The sequence below is a fragment of the Conger conger genome, chromosome 4 (genome assembly GCF_963514075.1).
Source record: "Conger conger chromosome 4, fConCon1.1, whole genome shotgun sequence".
NCBI lineage: Eukaryota > Metazoa > Chordata > Actinopteri > Anguilliformes > Congridae > Conger > Conger conger.
Genome location: NC_083763.1, coordinates 78,946,555 through 78,974,450, shown reverse-complemented (window position 1 = coordinate 78,974,450; position 27,896 = coordinate 78,946,555). Strand labels below are relative to the sequence as shown.

The 27,896-nt window shown below is 46.5% G+C and overlaps 1 protein-coding gene across 1 annotated transcript; it reads right to left on the bottom strand.

Moving 5' to 3' along the window:
* Positions 1 to 14,610: 14,610 nt before the first annotated feature.
* Positions 14,611 to 27,321, bottom strand: spata18 (spermatogenesis associated 18). Its single transcript, XM_061238829.1, has 12 exons — positions 27,189 to 27,321; positions 24,670 to 24,775; positions 22,827 to 22,942; positions 22,041 to 22,159; positions 21,582 to 21,677; positions 21,144 to 21,278; positions 20,348 to 20,579; positions 18,059 to 18,217; positions 17,148 to 17,323; positions 16,101 to 16,224; positions 15,097 to 15,162; positions 14,611 to 14,726 (listed from the first exon to the last, which is right to left on the bottom strand). The coding sequence occupies exons 1-12, from the start codon at positions 27,273 to 27,275 to the stop codon at positions 14,676 to 14,678; spliced, it is 1,467 nt and encodes a 488-aa protein (XP_061094813.1). The 5' UTR covers positions 27,276 to 27,321; the 3' UTR covers positions 14,611 to 14,675.
* Between the last annotated feature and the right edge of the window lie 575 nt (positions 27,322 to 27,896).

Genomic DNA, 27,896 nt, shown 5'->3' with positions numbered 1-27,896 from the left:
TGATTGTAGAGGTGTGTTTGTGACAGTGTGTCTGTAGAGGTGTGTTTGTCACAGTGTGTCTGTAGAGGTGTGTTTGTGACAATGTGTCTGTAGATGTGTGTTTATGGTAGTGTGATTGTAGAGGTGTGTTTGTGACAGTGTGTCTGTAGAGGTGTGTTTGTGACAGTGTGTCTGTAGAGGTGTGTTTGTGAGTGTGTCTGTAGAGGTGTGTTTGTGACAATGTGTCTGTAGATGTGTGTTTGTGGTAGTGTGTTCGTAGAGGTGTGTTTGTGACAGTGTGTCTGTAGATGTGTGTTTGTGACAATGTGTCTGTAGATGTGTGTTTGTGGTAGTGTGTTTGTAGAAGTGTGTTTGTGACAATGTGTCTGTAGAGGTGTGTTTGGGACACTGTGTCTGTAGAGGTGTGTTTGTGACAATGAGTCTGTAGAGGTGTGTTTGTGAGTGTGCCTGTAGAGGTGTGTTTGTGACAGTGTGTCTGTAGAAGTGCATTTGTGACAGTGTTTCTGTAGAGGTGTGTTTGTGACAGTGTGTCTGTAGAAGTGTGTTTGTGAGTGTGTCTGTAGAGGTGTGTTTGTGAGTGTCTGTAGAAGTGTGTTTGTGACAGTGTGTCTGTAGAGGTGTGTTTGTGACAATGTGTCCGTAGATGTGTGTTTGTGGTAGTGTGTCTGTAGAGGTGTGTTTGTGACAGTGTGTCTGTAGAGGTGTGTTTGTGAGTGTGTCTGTAGAGGTGTGTTTGTGAGTGTGTCTGTAGAGAAGTGTTTGTGACAATGTATCTGTAGATTTGTGTTTGTGGTAGTGTGTTTGTAGAGGTGTGTTTGTGACAGTGTGCCTGTAGAAGTGTGTTTGTGACAGTGTGTCTGTAGAGGTGTGTTTGTGAGTGTGCCTGTAGAGATGTGTTTGTGACATTGTGTCTGTAGATGTGTGTTTGTGGTAGTGTGTTTGTAGAAGTGTGTTTGTGACAATGTGTCTGTAGAGGTGTGTTTGTGACAGTGTGTCTGTAGAGGTGTGTTTGTGACAATGTGTCTGTAGATGTGTGTGTGTGGTAGTGTGATTGTAGAGGTGTGTTTGTGACAGTGTGTCTGTAGAGGTGTGTTTGTCACAGTGTGTCTGTAGAGGTGTGTTTGTGACAATGTCTCTGTAGATGTGTGTTTGTGGTAGTGTGATTGTAGAGGTGTGTTTGTGACAGTGTGTCTGTAGAGGTGTGTTTGTGACAGTGTGTCTGTAGAGGTGTGTTTGTGACAATGTGTCTGTAGATGTGTGTTTGTGGAAGTGTGTTGGTAGAGGTGTGTTTGTGACAGTGTGTCTGTAGAGGTGTGTTTGTGACAGTGTGTCTGTAGAGGTGTGTTTGTGAGTGTGCCTGTAGAGGTGTGTTTGTGACAATGTGTCTGTAGATGTGTGTTTGTGTTAGTGTGTTTGTAGAAGTATGTTTGTGACAATGTGTCTGTAGAGGTGTGTTTGTGACAGTGTGTCTGTAGAGGTGTGTTTGTGACAGTGTGTCTGTAGAGGTGTGTTTGTGACAGTGTGTCTGTCGAGGTGTGTTTGTGGTAGTGTGTCTGTAGATGTGTTTGTGACTGTGTCTGTAGAGGTGTGTTTGTGAGTGTATCTGTTGAGGTGTGTTTGTGACAGTGTGTCTGTAGAAGTGCGTTTGTGACAGTGTGTCTGTAGAGGTGTGTTAGTGACAGTGTGTCTGTAGAAGTGTGTTTGTGAGTGTGTCTGTAGAGGTGTGTTTGTGAGTGTGTCTGTAGAAGTGTGTTTGTGACAGTGTGTCTGTAGAAGTGTGTTTGTGAGTGTGTCTGTAGAGGTGTGTTTGTGAGTGTGTCTGTAGAAGTGTGTTTGTGACAGTGTGTCTGTAGACGTGTGCTTGTGACAGTGTGTCTGTAGAGGTGTGTTTGTGACAGTGTGTCTGTAGAAGTGTGTTTGTGACAATGTGTCTGTAGAGGTGTGTTTGTGAGTGTGCCTGTAGAGATGTGTTTGTGACATTGTGTCTGTAGATGTGTGTTTGTGGTAGTGTGTTTGTAGAAGTGTGTTTGTGACAATGTGTCTGTAGAAGTGTGTTTGTGACAATGTGTCTGTAGATGTGTGTTTGTGGTAGTGTGTTTGTAGAGGTGTGTTTGTGACAGTGTGTCTGTAGAGGTGTGTTTGTGACAGTGTGTCTGTAGAGGTGTGTTTGTGAGTGTGCCTGTAGAGGTGTGTTTGTGACATTGTGTCTGTAGATGTGTGTTTGTGGTACTGTGTTTGTAGAAGTGTGTTTGTGACAATGTGTCTGTAGAGCTGTGTTTGTGACAGTGTGTCTGTAGATGTGTGTTTGTGGTAGTGTGATTGTAGAGGTGTGTTTGTGGTAGTGTGATTGTAGAGGTGTGTTTGTGACAGTGTGTCTGTAGAGGTGTGTTTCTGGTAGTGTGATTGTAGAGGTGTGTTTGTGACAGTGTGTCTGTAGAGGTGTGTTTGTGACAGTGTGTCTGTAGAGGTGTGTTTGTGACAATGTGTCTGTAGATGTGTGTTTGTGGTAGTGTGTCGGTAGAGGTGTGTTTGTGACAGTGTGTCTGTAGAGGTGTGTTTGTGACAGTGTGTCTGTAGAGGTGTGTTTGTGACAATGTGTCTGTAGATGTGTGTTTGTGGTAGTGTGTTGGTAGAGGTGTGTTTGTAACAGTGTGTCTCTAGAGGTGTGTTTGTGACAGTGTGTCTGTAGAGGTGTGTTTGTGAGTGTGCCTGTAGAGGTGTGTTTGTGACAATGTGTCTGTAGATGTGTGTTTGTGGTAGTGTGTTTGTAGAAGTGTGTTTGTGACAATGTGTCTGTAGAGGTGTGTTTGGCACAGTGTGTCTGTAGAGGTGTCATTGTCACAATGTGTCTGTAGAGGTGTGTTTGTGAGTGTGCCTGTAGAGGTGTGTTTGTGACAGTGTGTCAGTAGAAGTGTATTTGTGAGTGTCTGTAGAAGTGCGTTTGTGACAGTGTGTCTGTAGAGGTGTGTTTGTGACAATGTGTCTGTAGATGTGTGTTTGTGGTAGTGTGTTTGTAGAAGTGTGTTTGTGACAATGTGTCTGTAGAGGTGTGTTTGTGAGTGTGTCTGTAGAGGTGTGTTTGTGACAATGTGTCTGTAGATGTGTGTTTGTGGCAGTGTGATTGTAGAGGTGTGTTTGTGACAGTGTGTCTGTAGAGGTGTGTTTGTGACAGTGTGTCTGTAGAGGTGTGTTTGTGACAATGTGTCTGTAGATGTGTGTTTATGGTAGTGTGATTGTAGAGGTGTGTTTGTGACAGTGTGTCTGTAGAGGTGTGTTTTTGACAGTGTGTCTATAGAGGTGTGTTTGTGAGTGTGTCTGTAGAGGTGTGTTTGTGACAATGTGTCTGTAGATGTGTGTTTGTGGTAGTGTGTTCGTAGAGGTGTGTTTGTGACAGTGTGTCTGTAGATGTGTGTTTGTGACATTGTGTCTGTAGATGTGTGTTTGTGGTAATGTGTTTGTAGAAGTGTGTTTGTGACAATGTGTCTGTAGAGGTGTGTTTGTGACAGTGTGTCTGAAGAGGTGTGTTTGTGACAATGTGTCTGTAGATGTGTGTGTGTGGTAGTGTGATTGTAGAGGTGTGTTTGTGACAGTGTGTCTGTAGAGGTGTGTTTGTCACAGTGTCTCTGTAGAGGTGTGTTTGTGACAATGTGTCTGTAGATGTGTGTTTGTGGTAGTGTGATTGTAGAGGTGTGTTTGTGACAGTGTGTCTGTAGAGGTGTGTTTGTGACAATGTGTCTGTAGATGTGTGTTTGTGGAAGTGTGTTGGTAGAGGTGTGTTTGTGACAGTGTGTCTGTAGAGGTGTGTTTGTGAGTGTGCCTGTAGAGGTGTGTTTGTGACAATGTGTCTGTAGATGTGTGTTTGTGTTAGTATGTTTGTAGAAGTATGTTTGTGACAATGTGTCTGTAGAGGTGTGTTTGTGACAGTGTGTCTGTAGAGGTGTGTTTGTGACAGTGTGTCTGTAGAGGTGTGTTTGTGACAGTGTGTCTGTAGAGGTGTGTTTGTGACAGTGTGTCTGTCGAGGTGTGTTTGTGGTAGTGTGTCTGTAGATGTGTTTGTGACTGTGTCTGTAGAGGTGTGTTTGTGAGTGTATCTGTTGAGGTGTGTTTGTGACAGTGCGTCTGTAGAAGTGCGTTTGTGACAGTGTGTCTGTAGAGGTGTGTTAGTGACAGTGTGTCTGTAGAAGTGTGTTTGTGAGTGTGTCTGTAGAGGTGTGTTTGTGAGTGTGTCTGTAGAAGTGTGTTTGTGACAGTGTGTCTGTAGAAGTGCGTTTGTGACAGTGTGTCTGTAGAGGTGTGTTTGTGACAGTGTGTCTGTAGAAGTGTGTTTGTGAGTGTGTCTGTAGAGGTGTGTTTGTGAGTGTGTCTGTAGAAGTGTGTTTGTGACAGTGTGTCTGTAGACGTGTGCTTGTGACAGTGTGTCTGTAGAGGTGTGTTTGTGACAGTGTGTCTGTAGAAGTGTGTTTGTGACAGTGTGTCTGTAGATGTGTGTTTGTGGTATTGTGTTTGTAGAGGTGTGTTTGTGACAGTGTGTCTGTAGAGGTGTGTTTGTGACAGTGTGTCTGTAGAGGTGTGTTTGTGAGTGTGCCTGTAGAGGTGTGTTTGTGACATTGTGTCTGTAGATGTGTGTTTGTGGTACTGTGTTTGTAGAAGTGTGTTTGTGACAATGTGTCTGTAGAGCTGTGTTTGTGACAGTGTGTCTGTAGATGTGTGTTTGTGGTAGTGTGATTGTAGAGGTGTGTTTGTGATAGTGTGTCTGTAGAGGTGTGTTTGTGACAATGTGTCTGTAGATGTGTGTTTGTGGTAGTGTGATTGTAGAGGTGTGTTTGTGACAGTGTGTCTGTAGAGGTGTCTTTGTGACAGTGTGTCTGTAGAGGTGTGTTTGTGGTAGTGTGTCTGTAGAAGTGTGTTTGTGGTAGTGTGATTGTAGAGGTGTGTTTGTGACAGTGTGTCTGTAGAGGTGTGTTTGTGACAATGTGTCTGTAGAAGTGTGTTTGTGACAGTGTGTCTGTAGAGGTGTGTTTGTGAGTGTGTCTGTAGAGGTGTGTTTGTGACAATGTGTCTGTAGATGTGTGTTTGTGGTAGTGTGATTGTAGATGTGTGTTTGTGGTAGTGTGATTGTGGAGGTGTGTTTGTGATAGTGTGTCTGTAGAGGTGTGTTTGTGACAATGTGTCTGTAGATGTGTGTTTGTGGTAGTGTGTTTGTAGAAGTGTGTTTGTGACAATGTGTCTGTAGAGGTGTGTTTGTGACAGTGTGTCTGTAGAGGTGTGTTTGTGACAGTGTGTCTGTAGATGTGTGTTTGTGGTAGTGTGATTGTAGAGGTGTGTTTGTGACAGTGTGTCTGTAGAGGTGTGTTTGTGACAATGTGTCTGTAGAAGTGTGTTTGTGACAGTGTGTCTGTAGATGTGTGTTTGTGGTAGTGTGATTGTAGAGGTGTGTTTGTGAGTGTGTCTGTAGAGGTGTGTTTGTGACAATGTGTCTGTAGATGTGTGTTTGTGGTAGTGTGATTGTAGATGTGTGTTTGTGGTAGTGTGATTGTGGAGGTGTGTTTGTGATAGTGTGTCTGTAGAGGTGTGTTTGTGACAATGTGTCTGTAGATGTGTGTTTGTGGTAGTGTGTTTGTAGAAGTGTGTTTGTGACAATGTGTCTGTAGAGGTGTGTTTGTGACAGTGTGTCTGTAGAGGTGTGTTTGTGACAGTGTGTCTGTAGATGTGTGTTTGTGGTAGTGTGATTGTAGAGGTGTGTTTGTGACAGTGTGTCTGTAGAGGTGTGTTTGTGCCAATGTGTCTGTAGAAGTGTGTTTGTGACAGTGTGTCTGTAGAGGTGTGTTTGTGGTAGTGTGTCGGTAGAGGTGTGTTTGTGACAGTGTGTCTGTAGAGGTGTGTTTGTGACAGTGTGTCTGTAGAGGTGTGTTTGTGACAGTGTGTTTGTAGAGGTGTGTTTGTGACAGTGTGTCTGTAGAGGTGTGTTTGTGACAGTGTGTCTGTAGAGGTGTGTTTGTGATAGTGTGTTGGTAGAGGTGTGTTTGTGACAGTGTGTCTGTAGAGGTGTGTTTGTGACAATGTGTCTGTAGATGTGTGTTTGTGGTAGTGTGATTGTAGAGGTGTGTTTGTGACAGTGTGTCTGTAGAAGTGTGTTTGTGACAGTGTGTCTGTATGTGTGTGTTTGTGGTAGTGTGATTGTAGAGGTGTGTTTGTGACAGTGTGTCTGTAGAGGTGTGTTTGTGACAGTGTGTCTGTAGAGGTGTGTTTGTGATAGTGTGTTGGTAGAGGTGTGTTTGTGACAGTGTGTCTGTAGAGGTGTGTTTGTGACAATGTGTCTTTAGATGTGTGTTTGTGGTAGTGTGATTGTAGAGGTGTGTTTGTGACAGTGTGTCTGTAGAGGTGTGTTTGTGACAATGTGTCAGTAGATGTGTGTTTGTGACAGTGTGTCTGTAGAGGTGTGTTTGTGACAGTGTGTCTGTAGAGGTGTGTTTGTGACAGTGTTTGTAGAGGTGTGTTTGTGACAGTGTGTTTGTAGAGGTGTGTTTGTGACAGTGTGTCTGTAGAGGTGTGTTTGTGACAGTGTGTCTGTAGATGTGTGTTTGTGACAGTGTTTCTGTAGATGTGTGTTTGTGGTAGTGTGATTGTAGAGGTGTGTTTGTGACAGTGTGTCTGTAGAGGTGTGTTTGTGACAGTGTCTGTAGAGGTGTGTTTGTGACAGTGTGTCTGTAGAGGTGTGTTTGTGACAATGTGTCTGTAGATGTGTGTTTGTGGTAGTGTGTTTATAGAGGTGTGTTTGTGACAGTGTGTCTGTAGAGGTGTGTTTGTGACAGTGTGTCTGTAGAGGTGTGTTTGTGACAATGTGTCAGTAGATGTGTGTTTGTGACAGTGTGTCTGTAGAGGTGTGTTTGTGACAGTGTGTCTGTAGAGGTGTGTTTGTGACAATGTGTCTGTAGATGTGTGTTTGTGGTAGTGTGTTTGTAGAGGTGTGTTTGTGACAGTGTGTCTGTAGAGGTGTGTTTGTGACAGTGTGTCTGTAGAGGTGTGTTTGTGACAATGTGTCAGTAGATGTGTGTTTGTGACAGTGTGTCTGTAGAGGTGTGTTTGTGACAGTGTGTCTGTCGAGGTGTGTTTGTGGTAGTGTGTCTGTAGATGTGTTTGTGACTGTGTCTGTAGAGGTGTGTTTGTGAGTGTATCTGTTGAGGTGTGTTTGTGACAGTGTGTCTGTAGAAGTGCGTTTGTGACAGTGTGTCTGTAGAGGTGTGTTAGTGACAGTGTGTCTGTAGAAGTGTGTTTGTGAGTGTGTCTGTAGAGGTGTGTTTGTGAGTGTGTCTGTAGAAGTGTGTTTGTGACAGTGTGTCTGTAGAAGTGTGTTTGTGAGTGTGTCTGTAGAGGTGTGTTTGTGAGTGTGTCTGTAGAAGTGTGTTTGTGACAGTGTGTCTGTAGACGTGTGCTTGTGACAGTGTGTCTGTAGAGGTGTGTTTGTGACAGTGTGTCTGTAGAAGTGTGTTTGTGACAATGTGTCTGTAGATGTGTGTTTGTGGTAGTGTGTTTGTAGAGGTGTGTTTGTGACAGTGTGTCTGTAGAGGTGTGTTTGTGACAGTGTGTCTGTAGAGGTGTGTTTGTGAGTGTGCCTGTAGAGGTGTGTTTGTGACATTGTGTCTGTAGATGTGTGTTTGTGGTACTGTGTTTGTAGAAGTGTGTTTGTGACAATGTGTCTGTAGAGCTGTGTTTGTGACAGTGTGTCTGTAGATGTGTGTTTGTGGTAGTGTGATTGTAGAGGTGTGTTTGTGGTAGTGTGATTGTAGAGGTGTGTTTGTGACAGTGTGTCTGTAGAGGTGTGTTTCTGGTAGTGTGATTGTAGAGGTGTGTTTGTGACAGTGTGTCTGTAGAGGTGTGTTTGTGACAGTGTGTCTGTAGAGGTGTGTTTGTGACAATGTGTCTGTAGATGTGTGTTTGTGGTAGTGTGTCGGTAGAGGTGTGTTTGTGACAGTGTGTCTGTAGAGGTGTGTTTGTGACAGTGTGTCTGTAGAGGTGTGTTTGTGACAATGTGTCTGTAGATGTGTGTTTGTGGTAGTGTGTTGGTAGAGGTGTGTTTGTAACAGTGTGTCTCTAGAGGTGTGTTTGTGACAGTGTGTCTCTAGAGGTGTGTTTGTGAGTGTGCCTGTAGAGGTGTGTTTGTGACAATGTGTCTGTAGATGTGTGTTTGTGGTAGTGTGTTTGTAGAAGTGTGTTTGTGACAATGTGTCTGTAGAGGTGTGTTTGGCACAGTGTGTCTGTAGAGGTGTCATTGTCACAATGTGTCTGTAGAGGTGTGTTTGTGAGTGTGCCTGTAGAGGTGTGTTTGTGACAGTGTGTCAGTAGAAGTGTATTTGTGAGTGTCTGTAGAAGTGCGTTTGTGACAGTGTGTCTGTAGAGGTGTGTTTGTGACAATGTGTCTGTAGATGTGTGTTTGTGGTAGTGTGTTTGTAGAAGTGTGTTTGTGACAATGTGTCTGTAGAGGTGTGTTTGTGAGTGTGTCTGTAGAGGTGTGTTTGTGACAATGTGTCTGTAGATGTGTGTTTGTGGCAGTGTGATTGTAGAGGTGTGTTTGTGACAGTGTGTCTGTAGAGGTGTGTTTGTGACAGTGTGTCTGTAGAGGTGTGTTTGTGACAATGTGTCTGTAGATGTGTGTTTATGGTAGTGTGATTGTAGAGGTGTGTTTGTGACAGTGTGTCTGTAGAGGTGTGTTTTTGACAGTGTGTCTATAGAGGTGTGTTTGTGAGTGTGTCTGTAGAGGTGTGTTTGTGACAATGTGTCTGTAGATGTGTGTTTGTGGTAGTGTGTTCGTAGAGGTGTGTTTGTGACAGTGTGTCTGTAGATGTGTGTTTGTGACATTGTGTCTGTAGATGTGTGTTTGTGGTAATGTGTTTGTAGAAGTGTGTTTGTGACAATGTGTCTGTAGAGGTGTGTTTGTGACAGTGTGTCTGAAGAGGTGTGTTTGTGACAATGTGTCTGTAGATGTGTGTGTGTGGTAGTGTGATTGTAGAGGTGTGTTTGTGACAGTGTGTCTGTAGAGGTGTGTTTGTCACAGTGTCTCTGTAGAGGTGTGTTTGTGACAATGTGTCTGTAGATGTGTGTTTGTGGTAGTGTGATTGTAGAGGTGTGTTTGTGACAGTGTGTCTGTAGAGGTGTGTTTGTGACAATGTGTCTGTAGATGTGTGTTTGTGGAAGTGTGTTGGTAGAGGTGTGTTTGTGACAGTGTGTCTGTAGAGGTGTGTTTGTGAGTGTGCCTGTAGAGGTGTGTTTGTGACAATGTGTCTGTAGATGTGTGTTTGTGTTAGTATGTTTGTAGAAGTATGTTTGTGACAATGTGTCTGTAGAGGTGTGTTTGTGACAGTGTGTCTGTAGAGGTGTGTTTGTGACAGTGTGTCTGTAGAGGTGTGTTTGTGACAGTGTGTCTGTAGAGGTGTGTTTGTGACAGTGTGTCTGTCGAGGTGTGTTTGTGGTAGTGTGTCTGTAGATGTGTTTGTGACTGTGTCTGTAGAGGTGTGTTTGTGAGTGTATCTGTTGAGGTGTGTTTGTGACAGTGCGTCTGTAGAAGTGCGTTTGTGACAGTGTGTCTGTAGAGGTGTGTTAGTGACAGTGTGTCTGTAGAAGTGTGTTTGTGAGTGTGTCTGTAGAGGTGTGTTTGTGAGTGTGTCTGTAGAAGTGTGTTTGTGACAGTGTGTCTGTAGAAGTGCGTTTGTGACAGTGTGTCTGTAGAGGTGTGTTTGTGACAGTGTGTCTGTAGAAGTGTGTTTGTGAGTGTGTCTGTAGAGGTGTGTTTGTGAGTGTGTCTGTAGAAGTGTGTTTGTGACAGTGTGTCTGTAGACGTGTGCTTGTGACAGTGTGTCTGTAGAGGTGTGTTTGTGACAGTGTGTCTGTAGAAGTGTGTTTGTGACAGTGTGTCTGTAGATGTGTGTTTGTGGTATTGTGTTTGTAGAGGTGTGTTTGTGACAGTGTGTCTGTAGAGGTGTGTTTGTGACAGTGTGTCTGTAGAGGTGTGTTTGTGAGTGTGCCTGTAGAGGTGTGTTTGTGACATTGTGTCTGTAGATGTGTGTTTGTGGTACTGTGTTTGTAGAAGTGTGTTTGTGACAATGTGTCTGTAGAGCTGTGTTTGTGACAGTGTGTCTGTAGATGTGTGTTTGTGGTAGTGTGATTGTAGAGGTGTGTTTGTGATAGTGTGTCTGTAGAGGTGTGTTTGTGACAATGTGTCTGTAGATGTGTGTTTGTGGTAGTGTGATTGTAGAGGTGTGTTTGTGACAGTGTGTCTGTAGAGGTGTCTTTGTGACAGTGTGTCTGTAGAGGTGTGTTTGTGGTAGTGTGTCTGTAGAAGTGTGTTTGTGGTAGTGTGATTGTAGAGGTGTGTTTGTGACAGTGTGTCTGTAGAGGTGTGTTTGTGACAATGTGTCTGTAGAAGTGTGTTTGTGACAGTGTGTCTGTAGAGGTGTGTTTGTGAGTGTGTCTGTAGAGGTGTGTTTGTGACAATGTGTCTGTAGATGTGTGTTTGTGGTAGTGTGATTGTAGATGTGTGTTTGTGGTAGTGTGATTGTGGAGGTGTGTTTGTGATAGTGTGTCTGTAGAGGTGTGTTTGTGACAATGTGTCTGTAGATGTGTGTTTGTGGTAGTGTGTTTGTAGAAGTGTGTTTGTGACAATGTGTCTGTAGAGGTGTGTTTGTGACAGTGTGTCTGTAGAGGTGTGTTTGTGACAGTGTGTCTGTAGATGTGTGTTTGTGGTAGTGTGATTGTAGAGGTGTGTTTGTGACAGTGTGTCTGTAGAGGTGTGTTTGTGACAATGTGTCTGTAGAAGTGTGTTTGTGACAGTGTGTCTGTAGATGTGTGTTTGTGGTAGTGTGATTGTAGAGGTGTGTTTGTGAGTGTGTCTGTAGAGGTGTGTTTGTGACAATGTGTCTGTAGATGTGTGTTTGTGGTAGTGTGATTGTAGATGTGTGTTTGTGGTAGTGTGATTGTGGAGGTGTGTTTGTGATAGTGTGTCTGTAGAGGTGTGTTTGTGACAATGTGTCTGTAGATGTGTGTTTGTGGTAGTGTGTTTGTAGAAGTGTGTTTGTGACAATGTGTCTGTAGAGGTGTGTTTGTGACAGTGTGTCTGTAGAGGTGTGTTTGTGACAGTGTGTCTGTAGATGTGTGTTTGTGGTAGTGTGATTGTAGAGGTGTGTTTGTGACAGTGTGTCTGTAGAGGTGTGTTTGTGCCAATGTGTCTGTAGAAGTGTGTTTGTGACAGTGTGTCTGTAGAGGTGTGTTTGTGGTAGTGTGTCGGTAGAGGTGTGTTTGTGACAGTGTGTCTGTAGAGGTGTGTTTGTGACAGTGTGTCTGTAGAGGTGTGTTTGTGACAGTGTGTTTGTAGAGGTGTGTTTGTGACAGTGTGTCTGTAGAGGTGTGTTTGTGACAGTGTGTCTGTAGAGGTGTGTTTGTGATAGTGTGTTGGTAGAGGTGTGTTTGTGACAGTGTGTCTGTAGAGGTGTGTTTGTGACAATGTGTCTGTAGATGTGTGTTTGTGGTAGTGTGATTGTAGAGGTGTGTTTGTGACAGTGTGTCTGTAGAAGTGTGTTTGTGACAGTGTGTCTGTATGTGTGTGTTTGTGGTAGTGTGATTGTAGAGGTGTGTTTGTGACAGTGTGTCTGTAGAGGTGTGTTTGTGACAGTGTGTCTGTAGAGGTGTGTTTGTGATAGTGTGTTGGTAGAGGTGTGTTTGTGACAGTGTGTCTGTAGAGGTGTGTTTGTGACAATGTGTCTTTAGATGTGTGTTTGTGGTAGTGTGATTGTAGAGGTGTGTTTGTGACAGTGTGTCTGTAGAGGTGTGTTTGTGACAATGTGTCAGTAGATGTGTGTTTGTGACAGTGTGTCTGTAGAGGTGTGTTTGTGACAGTGTGTCTGTAGAGGTGTGTTTGTGACAGTGTTTGTAGAGGTGTGTTTGTGACAGTGTGTTTGTAGAGGTGTGTTTGTGACAGTGTGTCTGTAGAGGTGTGTTTGTGACAGTGTGTCTGTAGATGTGTGTTTGTGACAGTGTGTCTGTAGATGTGTGTTTGTGGTAGTGTGATTGTAGAGGTGTGTTTGTGACAGTGTGTCTGTAGAGGTGTGTTTGTGACAGTGTCTGTAGAGGTGTGTTTGTGACAGTGTGTCTGTAGAGGTGTGTTTGTGACAATGTGTCTGTAGATGTGTGTTTGTGGTAGTGTGTTTATAGAGGTGTGTTTGTGACAGTGTGTCTGTAGAGGTGTGTTTGTGACAGTGTGTCTGTAGAGGTGTGTTTGTGACAATGTGTCAGTAGATGTGTGTTTGTGACAGTGTGTCTGTAGAGGTGTGTTTGTGACAGTGTGTCTGTAGAGGTGTGTTTGTGACAATGTGTCTGTAGATGTGTGTTTGTGGTAGTGTGTTTGTAGAGGTGTGTTTGTGACAGTGTGTCTGTAGAGGTGTGTTTGTGACAGTGTGTCTGTAGAGGTGTGTTTGTGACAATGTGTCAGTAGATGTGTGTTTGTGACAGTGTGTCTGTAGAGGTGTGTTTGTGACAGTGTGTCTGTAGAGGTGTGTTTGTGACAATGTGTCAGTAGATGTGTGTTTGTGACAGTGTGTCTGTAGAGGTGTGTTTGTGACAGTGTGTCTGTAGAGGTGTGTTTGTGGCAATGTGTCTGTAGATGTGTTTGTGGTAGTGTGTTTGTAGAGGTGTGTTTGTGACAGTGTGTCTGTAGAGGTGTGTTTGTGACAGTGTGTCTGTAGAGGTGTGTTTGTGACAATGTGTCAGTAGATGTGTGTTTGTGACAGTGTGTCTGTAGAGGTGTGTTTGTGACAGTGTGTCTGTAGAGGTGTGTTTGTGACAGTGTTTGTAGAGGTGTGTTTGTGACAGTGTGTTTGTAGAGGTGTGTTTGTGACAGTGTGTTTGTAGAGGTGTGTTTGTGACAGTGTGTCTGTAGAGGTGTGTTTGTGACAGTGTGTCTGTAGATGTGTGTTTGTGACAGTGTGTCTGTAGATGTGTGTTTGTGGTAATGTGTCTGTAGATGTGTGTTTGTGACAGTGTGTCTGTAGAGGTGTGTTTGTGACAGTGTGTCTGTAGAGGTGTGTTTGTGAGTGTGTCTGTAGAGGTGTGTCTGTGACAGTGTGTCTGTAGAGGTGTGTTTGTGACAGTGTGTCTGTAGAGGTGTGTTTGTGACAGTGTGTTTGTAGAGGTGTGTTTGTGACAGTGTGTCTGTAGATGTGTGTTTGTGACAGTGTGTCTGTAGATGTGTGTCTGTGACAGTGTGTCTGTAGAGGTGTGTCTGTGACAGTGTGTCTGTAGAAGGCACTATACAAACAGAATCAGACTGAATGCCGGATCTGCTCTGTGGGCGGAGCCTCAAGCTCCCTCAGTTCTTTCTACCAATCCAAATAGAGCACTCCTTCTTTCCTCCAATCCCATACTGTCCTGTACTGCCCTCTGCATATTATTCCTTCTCCATGTGTTACATGGTGAATAATAATAATAATAATAATAATAATCCCCGTGGAGAATTCAGTACAGAAATTAGTCGATTTTGCGTTGATACATCATTTAATTGATACATTTTGCTATAAAACAAAGGCACACAAATTTGGAAATTGTACAGTGACAGACGTTTCATTCTCAGTAATAATCAGAGCACACAAACACACAGCATTCATGTCCCTGTTTCAGCACCACTCTCTCCTGGCTGGTGACGGCTGCCAGTTCATTTCCAAGGGACATAAGAACAGGATCATTGTTCAATCACTTTTTTAAAGCGCTCAGTCTTCAGCCTGGTCTGCAGTCTCTGCTCTCTGACTGACAGGGAGGCAGAGTGCTGAATTCCCCCTGGGATAGAGGCGGGGCGGGAACCTGCTGAGGGCACAGTGTCAGGGCTTTTCCTGCTTTCCGCAAACTTGCGAACAAGCGAAAATGTGTAAATAATGAAATGACAACATTATTCCGCTTCACTCTTCATTCAGACTGCGGCCACTCCCCTCTGGTCAGTGATGACCTTCTGGAGGAAGTTCATTAGACCCCAGCCCTTCTGGAGGAGTTCATTAGACCCCAGCCCTTCTGGAGGAGTTCATTAGACCCCAGGGCCATAAAGTCACTCAGTCAACAGCACCACTTTTGTTTTGTAACTCACAAAATCTTTAAAAAGCAAAAAGAAGACACACAAAAACTATTGCATCTTCATGTTTGCATTGGATCTGATAATCCTACACCCAGCACTACAACATTAAAAACACCAGCACAGAGAACACCTTCTCAAAACTGCAACTCTTTAGTAATGTGTATATTTGCTAATATTTAAAGACAAACAGCGTTTGACTAATTTACAGAGCACCTACACCATGGGTCAGTTTGTGGTGTTCTCGCCACAGAACTAAAAATAAGAGGAAAAAGTGTTTCTAGGAAACAACATTAATTAAAAAATGAATATCCAAACAAAATGATCACAGCACCTTTCACAGTTGAGAGCTTTCATTCAAGGGGAGGGGGGGGGGGGGGGGGTTTGTTTAAATCAATGTTTGGTCACAAAAACACATCTGAGGGCAGGGGTCAGGGGTCAGAGGGTAGGGGTCAGGGGTCAGAGGGTAGGGGTCAGAGGGCAGGGGTCAGAGGGTAGGGGTCAGGGGTCAGAGGGCAGAGGGCAGGGGTCAGAGGGCAGGGGTCAGAGGGCAGGGGTCAGAGGGCAGGGTCTACAGGCGGCTGGTGGAGAGGCGTCCTGGCGAAGGGCTGCGACTGGAACTCTGCAACACAGAGGGGGAGGAGTCAGGACTGGACCACTCAGAGAGAGGGGGAGGAGTCAGGACTGGACCACTCAGAGAGAGGGGGAGGAGTCCACTCAGAGAGAGGGGGAGGAGTCAGGACTGGACCACTCAGAGAGAGGGGGAGGAGTCAGGACTGGACCACTCAGAGAGAGGGGGAGGAGTCAGGAGTGTTTCTAAGCACCCCGGGAGGTCTTTCCACTGTCACAGCAGCACATAAACAACGTGCTAAGAATGCATAGACAACACAAGTTTACCACTCAGTGGTCAACGGCTGCTCGTTGTGTTTGTGTGTGTGTGTGTTTGTGTGTGTCCGGGTGGTTGGTGGTTGGTGGTTGGCACAGTAACGCACCAGGTTCCGGACGGGGCTCCCGGATCGGGAACGCACAGGGCTGGCACTCCGACTCCTGCTCCGCCACTGGAACACGGGAGAGACACGGCTGTTACCACGGTTACCACAACATTCCCCACTGCGTGCAGTGTCTACGGTCACACTCCAGGTCACGTTTCCCTGCTGCCGAGTCTGCGTGCGTTATAGTGAGCCACTTTAGCCCACTACTTTACGTTAACCTTAACGGCACGCTTCCAAAGTCAGAAAGCCAGCTGTTAGGGAATAAACACAGCCGGCACCTGATTGGTTAGAGAATACTCAATGCAGAAGGACACACCTACTCTACACACCCCAGAGCGCACGCATTACACTCAACACCCCAATTTACACACATCAGGAATCAAAGACTGGAGGTGATTAAAAGGAGAGGAGAGGTGTAGCAGCAGGAGGTGTAGCAGGGGGAGGTGTAGCAGCAGGAGGTATAGCAGGGGGAGGTGTAGCAGGGGGAGGTATAGCAGGGGGAGGTGTAGCAGGGGGAGGTATAGCAGGGGCAGGTGTAGCAGGGGGAGGTATAGCAGGGGGAGGTATAGCAGGGGGAGGTGTAGCAGCAGGAGGCAGGTGTAGCAGGGGGAGGTATAGCAGGGGCAGGTGTAGCAGGGGGAGGTATAGCAGGGGCAGGTGTAGCAGGGGGAGATATAGCAGGGGCAGGTGTAGCAGGGGGAGGTATAGCAGGGGGAGGTGTAGCAGGGGGAGGTGTAGCAGGGGGAGGTGTAGCGGGGGGGTATAGCAGGGGGAGGTGTAGCAGGGGGAGGTGTAGCAGCAGGAGGTGTAGCAGCAGGAGGTATAGCAGGGGGAGGTGTAGCGGGGGGGTATAGCAGGGGGAGGTGTAGCGGGGGGGTATAGCAGGGGGAGGTGTAGCAGGGGGAGGTGTAGCAGCAGGAGGTATAGCAGGGGGAGGTGTAGCAGGGGGAGGTGTAGCGGGGGGGGTATAGCAGGGGGAGGTGTAGCAGGGGGAGGTGAGGTACCAGAGCGCCCCTCCTGGTCACAGCCTCTCCCTTCATGATGATGGAGTCGTCCTCCATGAGAGCGGGCCACACGTGATAGGCCACCATCGGAGCGGTGAACTCAGAGTCGTAGCTCCGCCTGTACCTGAGAGAGACACGGCCATATTAACATTAGTGCAGATGACAGTATATATTTGTGAATATTAACATAAGTCCATGTGTAAGCATTGCTAGTATATTTGAGAGTGGATTGTTGGGCTTGTTGGAGTAAATCAGGGCTGAGTGTTGAGTGATATGGGTACAGGTGAGTCAGAGGGTATAGTGTGTAGTGTAGAGTGTGTAGTGTAGGGTCAGGGTTAGAGTGTGTAGTGTGTAGTGTGTAGTGTAAGGTCAGGGTTAGAGTGTGTAGTGTGTAGTGTGTAGTGTAGGGTCAGGGTTAGAGTGTGTAGTGTGTAGTGTAAGGTCAGGGTTAGAGTGTGTAGTGTGTAGTGTAAGGTCAGGGTTAGAGTGTGTAGTGTGTAGTGTGTAGTGTACGGTCAGGGTTAGAGTGTGTAGTGTGTAGTGTGTAGTGTACGGTCAGGGTTAGAGTGTGTAGTGTGTAGTGTGTAGTGTACGGTCAGGGTTAGAGTGTGTAGTGTGTAGTGTGTAGTGTACGGTCAGGGTTAGAGTGTGTAGTGTGTAGTGTGTAGTGTACGGTCAGGATTAGAGTGTGTAGTGTGTAGTGTGTAGTGTAAGGTCAGGGTTAGAGTGTGTAGTGTGTAGTGTGTAGTGTACGGTCAGGGTTAGAGTGTGTAGTGTGTAGTGTACGGTCAGGGTTAGAGTGTGTAGTGTGTAGTGTGTAGTGTGTAGTGTACGGTCAGGGTTAGAGTGTGTAGTGTGTAGTGTGTAGTGTACGGTCAGGGTTAGAGTGTGTAGTGTGTAGTGTGTAGTGTACGGTCAGGGTTAGAGTGTGTAGTGTGTAGTGTACGGTCAGGGTTAGAGTGTATAGTGTATAGTGTGTAGTGTACGGTCAGGGTTAGAGTGTGTAGTGTGTAGTGTGTAGTGTACGGTCAGGGTTAGAGTGTGTACTTGGTGTCGTTGTACAGCTCTCCGTCGGTGCTGAAGGCCAGCTCCAGGGGAGGGTCCAGTGTCTGCATGCTGAAGGCCACCTGACACGCCTCCCTTATGAAGCCGCTCAGCAGCACGAAGTCCACCTCCGGTGGGAACGAGATGCGGGGGTTCACACTCATCGAGCTCAGCACCTCCTGAGGGCCCCACAACCACAGAGTGACCCCCAGCCCAGAACCACACAACCCAGCCCTGTCCCAAACCCAGCCCAGAACCACACAACCACAGAGTGACCCCCAGCCCAGAACCACACAACCCAGCCCTGTCCCAAACCCAGCCCAGAACCACACAACCACAGAGTGACCCCCAGCCCAGAACCACACAACCCAGCCCTGTCCCAAACCCAGCCCAGAACCACACAACCACAGAGTGACCCCCAGCCCAGAACCACACAACCCAGCCCTGTCCCAAACCCAGCCCAGAACCACACAACCACAGAGTGACCCCCAGTCCTGTCCCAAACCCAGCCCACAACCACACAAACCAATCCTGTCCCAAACTTCAATCACCCCATAGGCATGTATTAAATTACATTACAGTTATTTAGCTAACACTTTTATCCATTACAGTTGATCAGACTAAGCAGGGGCCAATCCCCCCAGGAGCAATGCAGGGTTAAGGGCCTTGCTCAAGGACCCAACGGCTGTGTGGATCTCATTGTGGCTACACCAGGGATCAAACCACCGACCCATACAGTTTAGGAGGTGGAGCCTCCTGAGGAGGTTAGTTAACCTGCGTCTGCCATTGTTCTGAATACGGAGCCATTGCAGATAATTACTATTTTAGTATTTTAATGAACAATAATGTCAGCGAATTGCATTGAATCATCAGTGAAACAGTAGCAGCGGTATTTCGGGGTTTGGGGGGCTCACAGTCACACTGGCCTGCACGTCGTACAGGTCCAGGTTGCGCACGATGTAATCGACCACAGCGTCCTCCAGGGTCTCCGGGCCCAGGTGGGACGGGGAGAGAGTCTTCCTCACGCGCAGCTTAAACTGCCGGTACGCCAGTTTAGCAGCCTGGAAGGACTCCTGGGGGAGGAACACACCCACACGCTCACCAGCAGACACCATGGTCCTGAGATCATGCAACACACCCACACTCTCACCAGCAGACACCATGGTCCTGAGATCATGCAACACACCCACACTCTCACCAGCAGACACCATGGTCCTGAGATCATGCAACACACCCACACTCTCACCAGCAGACACCATGGTCCTGAGATCATGCAACACACCCACACTCTCACCAGCAGACACCATGGTCCTGAGATCATGCAACACACCCACACTCTCACCAGCAGACACCATGGTCCTGAGATCATGCAACACACCCACACTCTCACCAGCAGACACCATGGTCCTGAGATCATGCTAATGGTACTTAACACCTTAGCTTTTTACAATACAATTGCAAATATGTTAGTTTGTTTTATGTACATTTTTTGCTTGACAAAGGACATTGTCCACTGGCAATATCGGTGTCTTATTGAACAAAAAAAAAGGAATAGAGTAATATAACACTGAAATAGCTGTTTTTGGTCTTTGCTATGGCCCAGAACACTGACCTGCCTGGACTGAGGAGGAATCAGAGAACAGACGTGAGTTCAAGATGGTGAACTATGTTTGCAGAAAACCGATATACGATTTTAAATGAACATTTAATTTAGTTCGGCACCAATGCCTTTTCAATACAAATGGATGTGATGCGGTCTAGTAGAGCTAGCTCACTGATAAGCTGCGAACCTGGGATTTTTTAGAAATTAGAAAAAGATATCAGCAGCCATTTTTGTTCGTTGCACTCTATCTTTTCGTACTGTTAGCTAACGGGAGCTAATGTTCGTGACGAACAGAAATAAAGTTTGAATATGTTAGTAAACGGTAGCTAATGTTTGTGACGAACAGAAATAAAGTTTGAATATGTTAGTAAACGGTAGCTAATGTTTGTGACGAACAGAAATAAAGTTTGAATATGTTAGTAAACGGTAGCTAATGTTCGTGACGAACAGAAATAAAGTTTGAATATGTTAGTAAACGTTAGCTAATGTTCGTGCCAAACAGAAATAAAGTTTGAATATGTTAGTAAACGGTAGCTAATGTTTGTGACGAACAGAAATAAAGTTTGAATATGTCAGTAAACGTTAGCTAATGTTCATGACAAACAGAAATAAAGTTTGAATATGTTAGTAAACGGTAGCAAATGTTTGTGACGAACAGAAATAAAGTTTGAATATGTTAATAAACGTTAGCTAATGTTCATGATGAACAGAAATAAAGTTTGAATATGTTAGTAAACGGTAGCTAATGTTCGTGACGAACAGAAATAAAGTTTGAATATGTTAGTAAACGTTAGCTAATGTTCGTGACAAACAGAAATAAAGTTTGAATATGTTAGTAAACGGTAGCTAATGTTTGTGACGAACAGAAATAAAGTTTGAATATGTCAGTAAACGTTAGCTAATGTTCATGACAAACAGAAATAAAGTTTGAATATGTTAGTAAACGGTAGCAAATGTTTGTGACGAACAGAAATAAAGTTTGAATATGTTAATAAACGTTAGCTAATGTTCATGATGAACAGAAATAAAGTTTGAATATGTTAGTAAACGGTAGCTAATGTTCGTGATGAACAGAAATAAAGTTTGAATATGTTAGTAAACATTAGCTAATGTTCATGACGAACAGAAATAAAGTTTGAATATGTTAGTAAACGGTAGCTAATGTTCGTGACGAACAGAAATAAAGTTTGAATATGTTAGTAAACGGTAGCTAATGTTCATGACGAACAGAAATAAAGTTTGAATATGTTAGTAAACGGTAGCTAATGTTCGTGACGAACAGAAATAAAGTTTGAATATGTTAGTAAACGGTAGCTAATGTTCGTGACGAACAGAAATAAAGTTTGAATATGTTAGTAAACATTAGCTAATGTTTGTGATGAACAGAAATAAAGTTTGAATATGTTAGTAAACGTTAGCTAATGTTCGTGATGAACAGAAATAAAGTTTGAATATGTTAATAAACGGTAGCTAATGTTCATGACGAACAGAAATAAAGTTTGAATATGTATGTGGGCGATCTTGAACACACGTCTGGCCTCCTCTCACCACACAGAAATGAGGAGGAGGAGGAGGAGGAAGAGGAGGGGCAGGCCCGCACCACGGTGGCGATGAAGATGATCCTCTGCACGGTCTCGGTGTCGGCGATGTAGCGCCTCAGCAGGGCCTCCGCCTCCAGCCGCTCCAGGGCGTACAGGTCGCTGAAGCGCGACACCAGCCGGGCGTGGCGCGAGGAGCTGGTCAGCTGGGCACGCGTGGGCGAATCAGCTCTCAGCGGGCTGCAGGACCGACTGCGCCGAGGCAAAGGGCTTGGGGACCGACTCCTCACCAACCTGAGAGAGAAAAACCCAGAGTCCAAAACAATATGAAGCAGAGTATGGGAGCAGAGTATGGGAGCAGAGTGTGGGAGCAGAGTATGGGGGCAGAGTGTGGGAGCAGAGTATGGGAGCAGAAGCAGAGTATGGGAGCAGAGTATGGGAGTAGAGTATGGGAGCAGAGTATGGGAGTAGAGTATGGGAGCAGAGTATGGGAGCAGAGTATGGGGGCAGAGTGTGGGAGCAGAGAATGGGAGCAGAAGCAGAGTATGGGAGCAGAGTATGGGAGTAGAGTATGGGAGCAGAGTATGGGAGTAGAGTATGGGAGCAGAGTATGGGAGCAGAGTATGGGAGCAGAAGCAGAGTATGGGAGTAGAGTATGGGAGCAGAGTATGGGAGCAGAAGCAGAGTATGGGAGCAGAGTATGGGAGCAGAAGCAGAGTATGGGAGCAGAGTATGGGAGCAGAGAATGGGAGCAGAAGCAGAGTATGGGAGTAGAGTATGGGAGCAGAGTATGGGAGCAGAGAATGGGAGCAGAGTGTGGGAGCAGAGTGTGGGACAGGGGTAGATCTTCAGGCTCACCTGTCCTGCAGCAGGGCCTTCTCTGCACTTAGGTAGGACACCTCGTCCCTCAGCACCCGCACCTGCCTCTCATAGTCCTCCAGCAACTCCAGCCTCCGCTTATACAGGCCTGCCTGATCGAGAGAGGCCTGCAGCCTACACACACACACACACACACACACACACACACACACACAGACACGCGCATGCACACGCACACACACACACACACACACACACACGCATGCACACACGCGCACGCACACGCACACGCACACACACACACACACACACGCACACACGCGCACGCACACACACACACACGCACACACGCACACACACACACACGCACACGCGTACACACGTACAGTCACACAGAAACACATACAGAAATGAGCATGTCTAGGTTGATGGTGTCATGGTTACTGCAGGGTCGTTTAAAATGGAGAGTTAGCTCACTCTGCTCTCAGCTGCAGTATCTCGTCTTCGGTGGCCAGCAGGGTCGTAGCAGACTTGTTTTTGGTGTCATCCAGTTCCAGCTGAGCATCAGCCAACCTGAAATATGAGATACAGCAATCTTACAATGTATTCTATGCATTAGCACAATATGCTAAACATTAGCAAAGTGTGCTATACATTAGCACAAAGCATGCTATAGCATATATTGTACAACATGCAACGCATCAGTAGCGCATGCTACATGCTACATGCTGCCCCTCAGCACAATATTGTACTAATTCGAATGGTGCTACAGTATATGCATAATAGTCTCATGTTAACATCTCAGACTGTTGCGTTGAACTTCAAATGCTTTTATGCTTAAATACATTAGCTTGAACAAGGGGGACATTTTAAACAAGAAGACCAAGGGGCAGTTTGGACAGGGAAGAGCCGTTTGGATGGGCGGGCAGTACTGACTCCAGTTTGACGGAGTCCAGTTGCTGTCGGGTAGAGCTCAGCTGGGTCTCTATCTTCTGCATGTCGCAATCGTGAGAGAGAGAGAGCTCTCGAATCCTCTTATCTTTCTCCATACCCTCCTACAGAAAAAACACATTCAGCTACACACCACTGCAACACTCACAATCACAGCTACACACCACTGCAACACTCACAATCACAGCCACACACCACTGCAACACTCACAATCACAGCTACACACCACTGCAACACTCACAATCACAGCTACACACCACCGCAACACTCACAATCACAGCCACACACCACCGCAACACTCACAATCACAGCCACACACCACTGCAACACTCACAATCACAGCTACAAACCACTGCAACACTCACAATCACAGCTACACACCACTGCAACACTCACAACCACAGCCACACACCACTGCAACACTCACAATCACAGCTACAAACCACTGCAACACTCACAATCACAGCTAGAAACCACTGCAACACTCACAATCACAGCCACACACCACTGCAACACTCACAATCACAGCTACAAACCACTGCAACACTCACAATCACAGCTAGAAACCACTGCAACACTCACAATCACAGCTACACACCACCGCAACACTCACAATCACAGCCACACACCACCGCAACACTAAAATTTGTAGCTATACACTACTGCAATACAATTACAGTAACTGTCAACTGTGGCACACACACACATGCAAGCACACTCACACATTCACACACACATGCATGCTCACACACAGGCACAGGTGAGACTCACCTGGATGAGGTTAAGGCTGGTATCGGGGGTAACGTTGGAGGTTACCATGGTGAAGCAGGTGCCAAGCCAGGGCAGCAAGCGAGACTTGAGAGTTTCCACGCCAGCGTAGTGCCCGCCTACCACAGCCAGGGGGCAGCAGCATCACCCACACACCCAGCATCACCCTGACCCTGAACCTGACCCACACACCCAGCATCACCCTGACCCTGAACCTGACCCTGACATCCAGCATCACCCTGACCCTGAACCTGACCCACACACCCAGCATCACCCTGACCCTGAACCTGACCCACACACCCAGCATCACCCTGACCCTGAACCTGACCCACACACCCAGCATCACCCTGACCCTGAACCTGACCCTGACATCCAGCATCACCCACACACCCAGCATCACCCTGATCCTGAACCTGACCCTGACATCCAGCATCACCCACACACCCAGACCCTGACCCTGAACCTGACCCATACACCCAGCATCACCCTGACCCTGAACCTGACCCACACACCCAGCATCACCCTGACCCTGAACCTGACCCATACACCCAGCATCACCCTGACCCTGAACCTGACCCACACACCCAGCATCACCCTGACCCTGAACCTGACCCACACACCCAGCATCACCCTGACCCTGAACCTGACCCACACACCCAGCATCACCCTGACCCTGAACCTGACCCACACACCCAGCATCACCCTGACCCTGAACCTGACCCTGACATCCAGCATCACCCACACACCCAGCATCACACTGACCCTGAACCTGACCCACACACCCAGCATCACCCTGACCCTGAACCTGACCCACACACCCAGCATCACCCTGACCCTGAACCTGACCCACACACCCAGCATCACCCACACACCCAGCATCACCCTGACCCTGAACCTGACCCACACACCCAGCATCACCCTGACCCTGAACCTGACCCACACACCCAGCAAAGACCACCATTTCCCCACATGCCCAATAATAATCTGTTATTAGGCAGGAATAGACCTTAATTTTCAGAACGAAGCACTCATTCCATATTGCTACACCAGACTCACCCTCTCTGGCAGGGAGGTGCAGGGAGGTGCAGTGAGGTGCAGGGAGGTGCAGTGTGAGGTGCAGTGAGGTGCAGTGAGGTGCAGTGAGGTGCAGTGTGAGGTTCAGTGAGGTGCAGGGAGGTGCAGGGAGGTGCAGACTCACCCTCTCTGGCAGTGAGGTGCAGTGAGGTGCAGGGAGGTGCAGTGTGAGGTGCAGTGTGAGGTGCAGGGAGGTGCAGTGTGAGGTGCAGTGTGAGGTGCAGTGTGAGGTGCAGGGAGGTGCAGTGTGAGGTGCAGTGAGGCGCAGTGTGAGGTGCAGGGAGGTGCAGGGAGGTGCAGAGAGGTGCAGTGTGAGGTGCAGGGAGGTGCAGTGAGGTGCAGTGTGAGGTGCAGGGAGGTGCAGTGAGGTGCAGTGTGAGGTGCAGGGAGGTGCAGTGAGGTGCAGTGAGGTGCAGGGAGGTGCAGTGTGAGGTGCAGGGAGGTGCAGGGAGGTGCAGACTCACCCTCTCTGGCAGTGAGGTGCAGTGTGAGGTGCAGGGAGGTGCAGTGTGAGGTGCAGGGAGGTGCAGGGAGGTGCAGACTCACCCTCTCTGGCAGTGAGGTGCAGTGTGAGGTGCAGGGAGGTGCAGTGTGAGGTGCAGGGAGGTGCAGGGAGGTGCAGGGAGGTGCAGGGAGGTGCAGTGTGAGGTGCAGGGAGGTGCAGGGAGGTGCAGACTCACCCTCCCTGGCAGTGAGGTGCAGTGTGAGGTGCAGGGAGGTGCAGTGTGAGGTGCAGGGAGGTGCAGGGAGGTGCAGGGAGGTGCAGACTCACCCTCCCTGGCAGTGAGGTGCAGGATGCTGAAGAGCTGGCCCTGCAGCTGGGAGCTGAGCTCCAGAAGCTCACAGCAGCGGCCCAGACTCTGGTCGCAGGAGATCACCTGGGAAACAGAGCGTTACTATGGAGACTGAATATTGTAGAAATACACCTGCTGCAGGTAAGATGCTCTCACTGGCGGGGGAATTATGGGACAATAATTAGCTACGCTACGCCACAGTAACCACTGCCCTAAAGATAAATCTAGTTTTTACAGAGCAGTTTGGCAGCCTCAGGAGCAGGTTGCTAGAATATACAGTGCAGTCCATATGCATTTGGACAGTGACACATTTTTGGTTGTTTTCTCTTGGTACTTCAGCAAACAAGCAGTTGAAATAAAAACAATCACTACGTTGGTGAAGGGCAGACTTTAATCTGAGGGGTATTTCACTTCACTTTTCACATCCATACTGGGTGAGCCATGTCAGGATGGCCATGTGGTGCACACTGTGGCCCTGACACTGATCTGCCAGGCCTGCACTGCAGCCCTCTGCAGCTCCTGCTTCTTCTGGGGCCCATATTCCTTCAGTCTGGTCTTCAGGAGGTGAAATGCATGCTCAGTTGGATTGAGGTCAGGTGATTGACTTGGTCAGTCAAGAACATTCTACTTTTTGGCCCAAAAAAACTCCTTGGTTGATTTTTCAGCCTAATGATGGCCTGCTTTCCTGGCATTGACACTCCTTTGGTCCTCAGGTTGAGAGACAACATCAGACTCCACAGACAACAGTACTATACCTTTTTCTAGCTCTTTTATGCATGAACTCAGGGGGGCGACATGGCTCAGGCAGTAAGAGCAGTCGTCTGGCAGTCGGAGGGCAGCCGTCGGTGTGTGAGTGTGCGAGTGTGTGTATGAGTGGGTGAATGGAGAAGCATCAATTGTACAGCGCTTTGGATAAAGGCGCTATATAAATGCCTGCAATTTACCATTTACCATGAACTAATGATGAAATATCTGTCTAAGAAACAGCCAACTGTCCAAATACTTTTGGTCCTCTAAAATTGAGGGACTATGTATAACAACGGTTAAAATTCCACCCTAACAAAGAACACCTCATTCAACAGCTAGATCAGGGCTGCCCAACCTTGTTCCTGCAGATCTACCATCCAGTAGATTTACTCTCCTACACTAACTAAGCACCCCTCATTCAACAGCTAGATACCTGGGGTGCGTCTCCCGATAACGCTTAGCGCTTTACGAAGACTCTTTAGGTATACCTTACTAACGATGTTTACTTTTCTACGTGTGTTCCCCGAACTATCACTTAGGCGGTTGCTTAAGGGATAGCTTCTACGTGCGACGTTACTAGGCCTATCGACTCGCTCTAAGATCGATTATGCACTCCATGCAGCGACTGTGTGACTGCGTTATGAGAGAAAGTAGTGTTCTTTATTAATAAAACACTGTAGGAATACTTAAAAATATAGCATTTATCACGACTGGTGGGGACTTATTAATATAATTAAAAACTTACAAACTAAATTATCCCACCATGTATAGAATTTTCGCCAAATTATATACGCGGTTAGTGGTACGGTTTGTGGCCACGCCATCCAGCAATACGCCTTCTTTGGCATGTCATGTCATTATTTTAATATCTTTGTCATAGTGCCTTAAATGACTTTGCAATCAGGGTTGATTTGGCAGAAGCATTACATTACTAGTGTAATTCACTATTTTCTCTGACGTTTTCAATAAAAGCGCACCAACAAGCAAAACGCACCAACACGAAAAACTTTTCTTTTCTTTTTTTTTTTTACATAAGATATGACGGAGAAAACAAAGTAAGCGATCCCACAGCTTCACAGCAAACGAAATGGAGATATTGTTCGACGTGGCGCTGATTTTTTTTTTTTCTGTTTTAGGACTACGGTGTCCAACAAAACCAAGAAAGAACTATGGTTAAACATCGCTCCAGCACACAGAGAGTGGGAAATCGTCAGTTGCAGAGCGCGCGGGGGCGTGCCAACGCTCACAGTTTACTACGTCTCAAGAGTAACGAAGAATGGTTCCACGTCGCCACGGCAACGGGCGTCCATAGTAACCAAACTTTGTCCGAAAATCAATGTAATCAACAAGTAAATTTAACGCGATTAAAATACCGAAACAATTATTACGGGAGGTAGAAGTGCAGGTAGAATCTCGCATGTAGCCGAGTAAAATACGGTACGTTGCACTGCACTTAATAAAACCTCGTTTACGATTTGAAAACACGTTTCATTATGAAATTTCTGTGGCTGGTCTAACGTTATAGCAGTTACAGTAGGTAACCGGATAAGTTACACATGCTTATAAACTGTCTATAATGAGTCCTAAATTTGTCCAATACTAGTATTGCATCGTAGTAATTCCGAGGTAGGCTGGCTAGCTAATTATTTTCAATTTAATTAGCTATGCAGTAGCCTATATTAGTGCTTCTGGTGCGTTATGCTTAGCAACAGGTTTAAAGCAGTTTGAAGCAGCCTATTGAATTACTTACATGATAGTCTTTGTACCAGGACTCCAGTTTGTCCTGCAGAATGCTGAAGGATGAAGTATTGACCAGCCTCCTTAGCGTGTCAGCCATGTCTGTTTAACACGATAATCCCACGAAAGAATCTCCAGGACGTCCCGAACCGTGGGGACTTAATCCCGCCCAAGTGTGCGCCTGTCAGTGGCGCTCTGTATTTATACGGGGTGCGGATACGCTGCCTCAATCCGTTGCTGGCTTTCCTTTGATGCCACGGACGCCAAGCATCAGTTGTAGCAACGCGTGTTTTCCCAAGACCCGAGTTCAGGAATTCCAGTTTGCTCGGTACATACTGGTCGTTTCACCCGTACTGTTGGTCAGGCGAGTGCATATGCGCTGAGTATTTGGGGCATTATACTCGGAAGGTGTCCCGCTGACCTCTGTGATGTAAATGAAACCATTGAAACGTCATACTGTCAAACGACACACGGGTATTCGATGTCAAGTAGAGTAGAGTCTACAATAAGGTTTTCTTGTTGTTGTTTGTTTTGTACACGATGAGCCAGCTAGTAGCCTACACACTGGCAATGTTAAAAATGCATTATTATTATTATTATTATTATTATTATTATTATTATTATTATTATTATTATTATTCATAGTTAGCCTAGTAGCAGTAGTAGTAATAGTAGTAGTAGAAGTAGCAGTAGCAATAGTAGTAGTAGCAGCAGCAGCAGT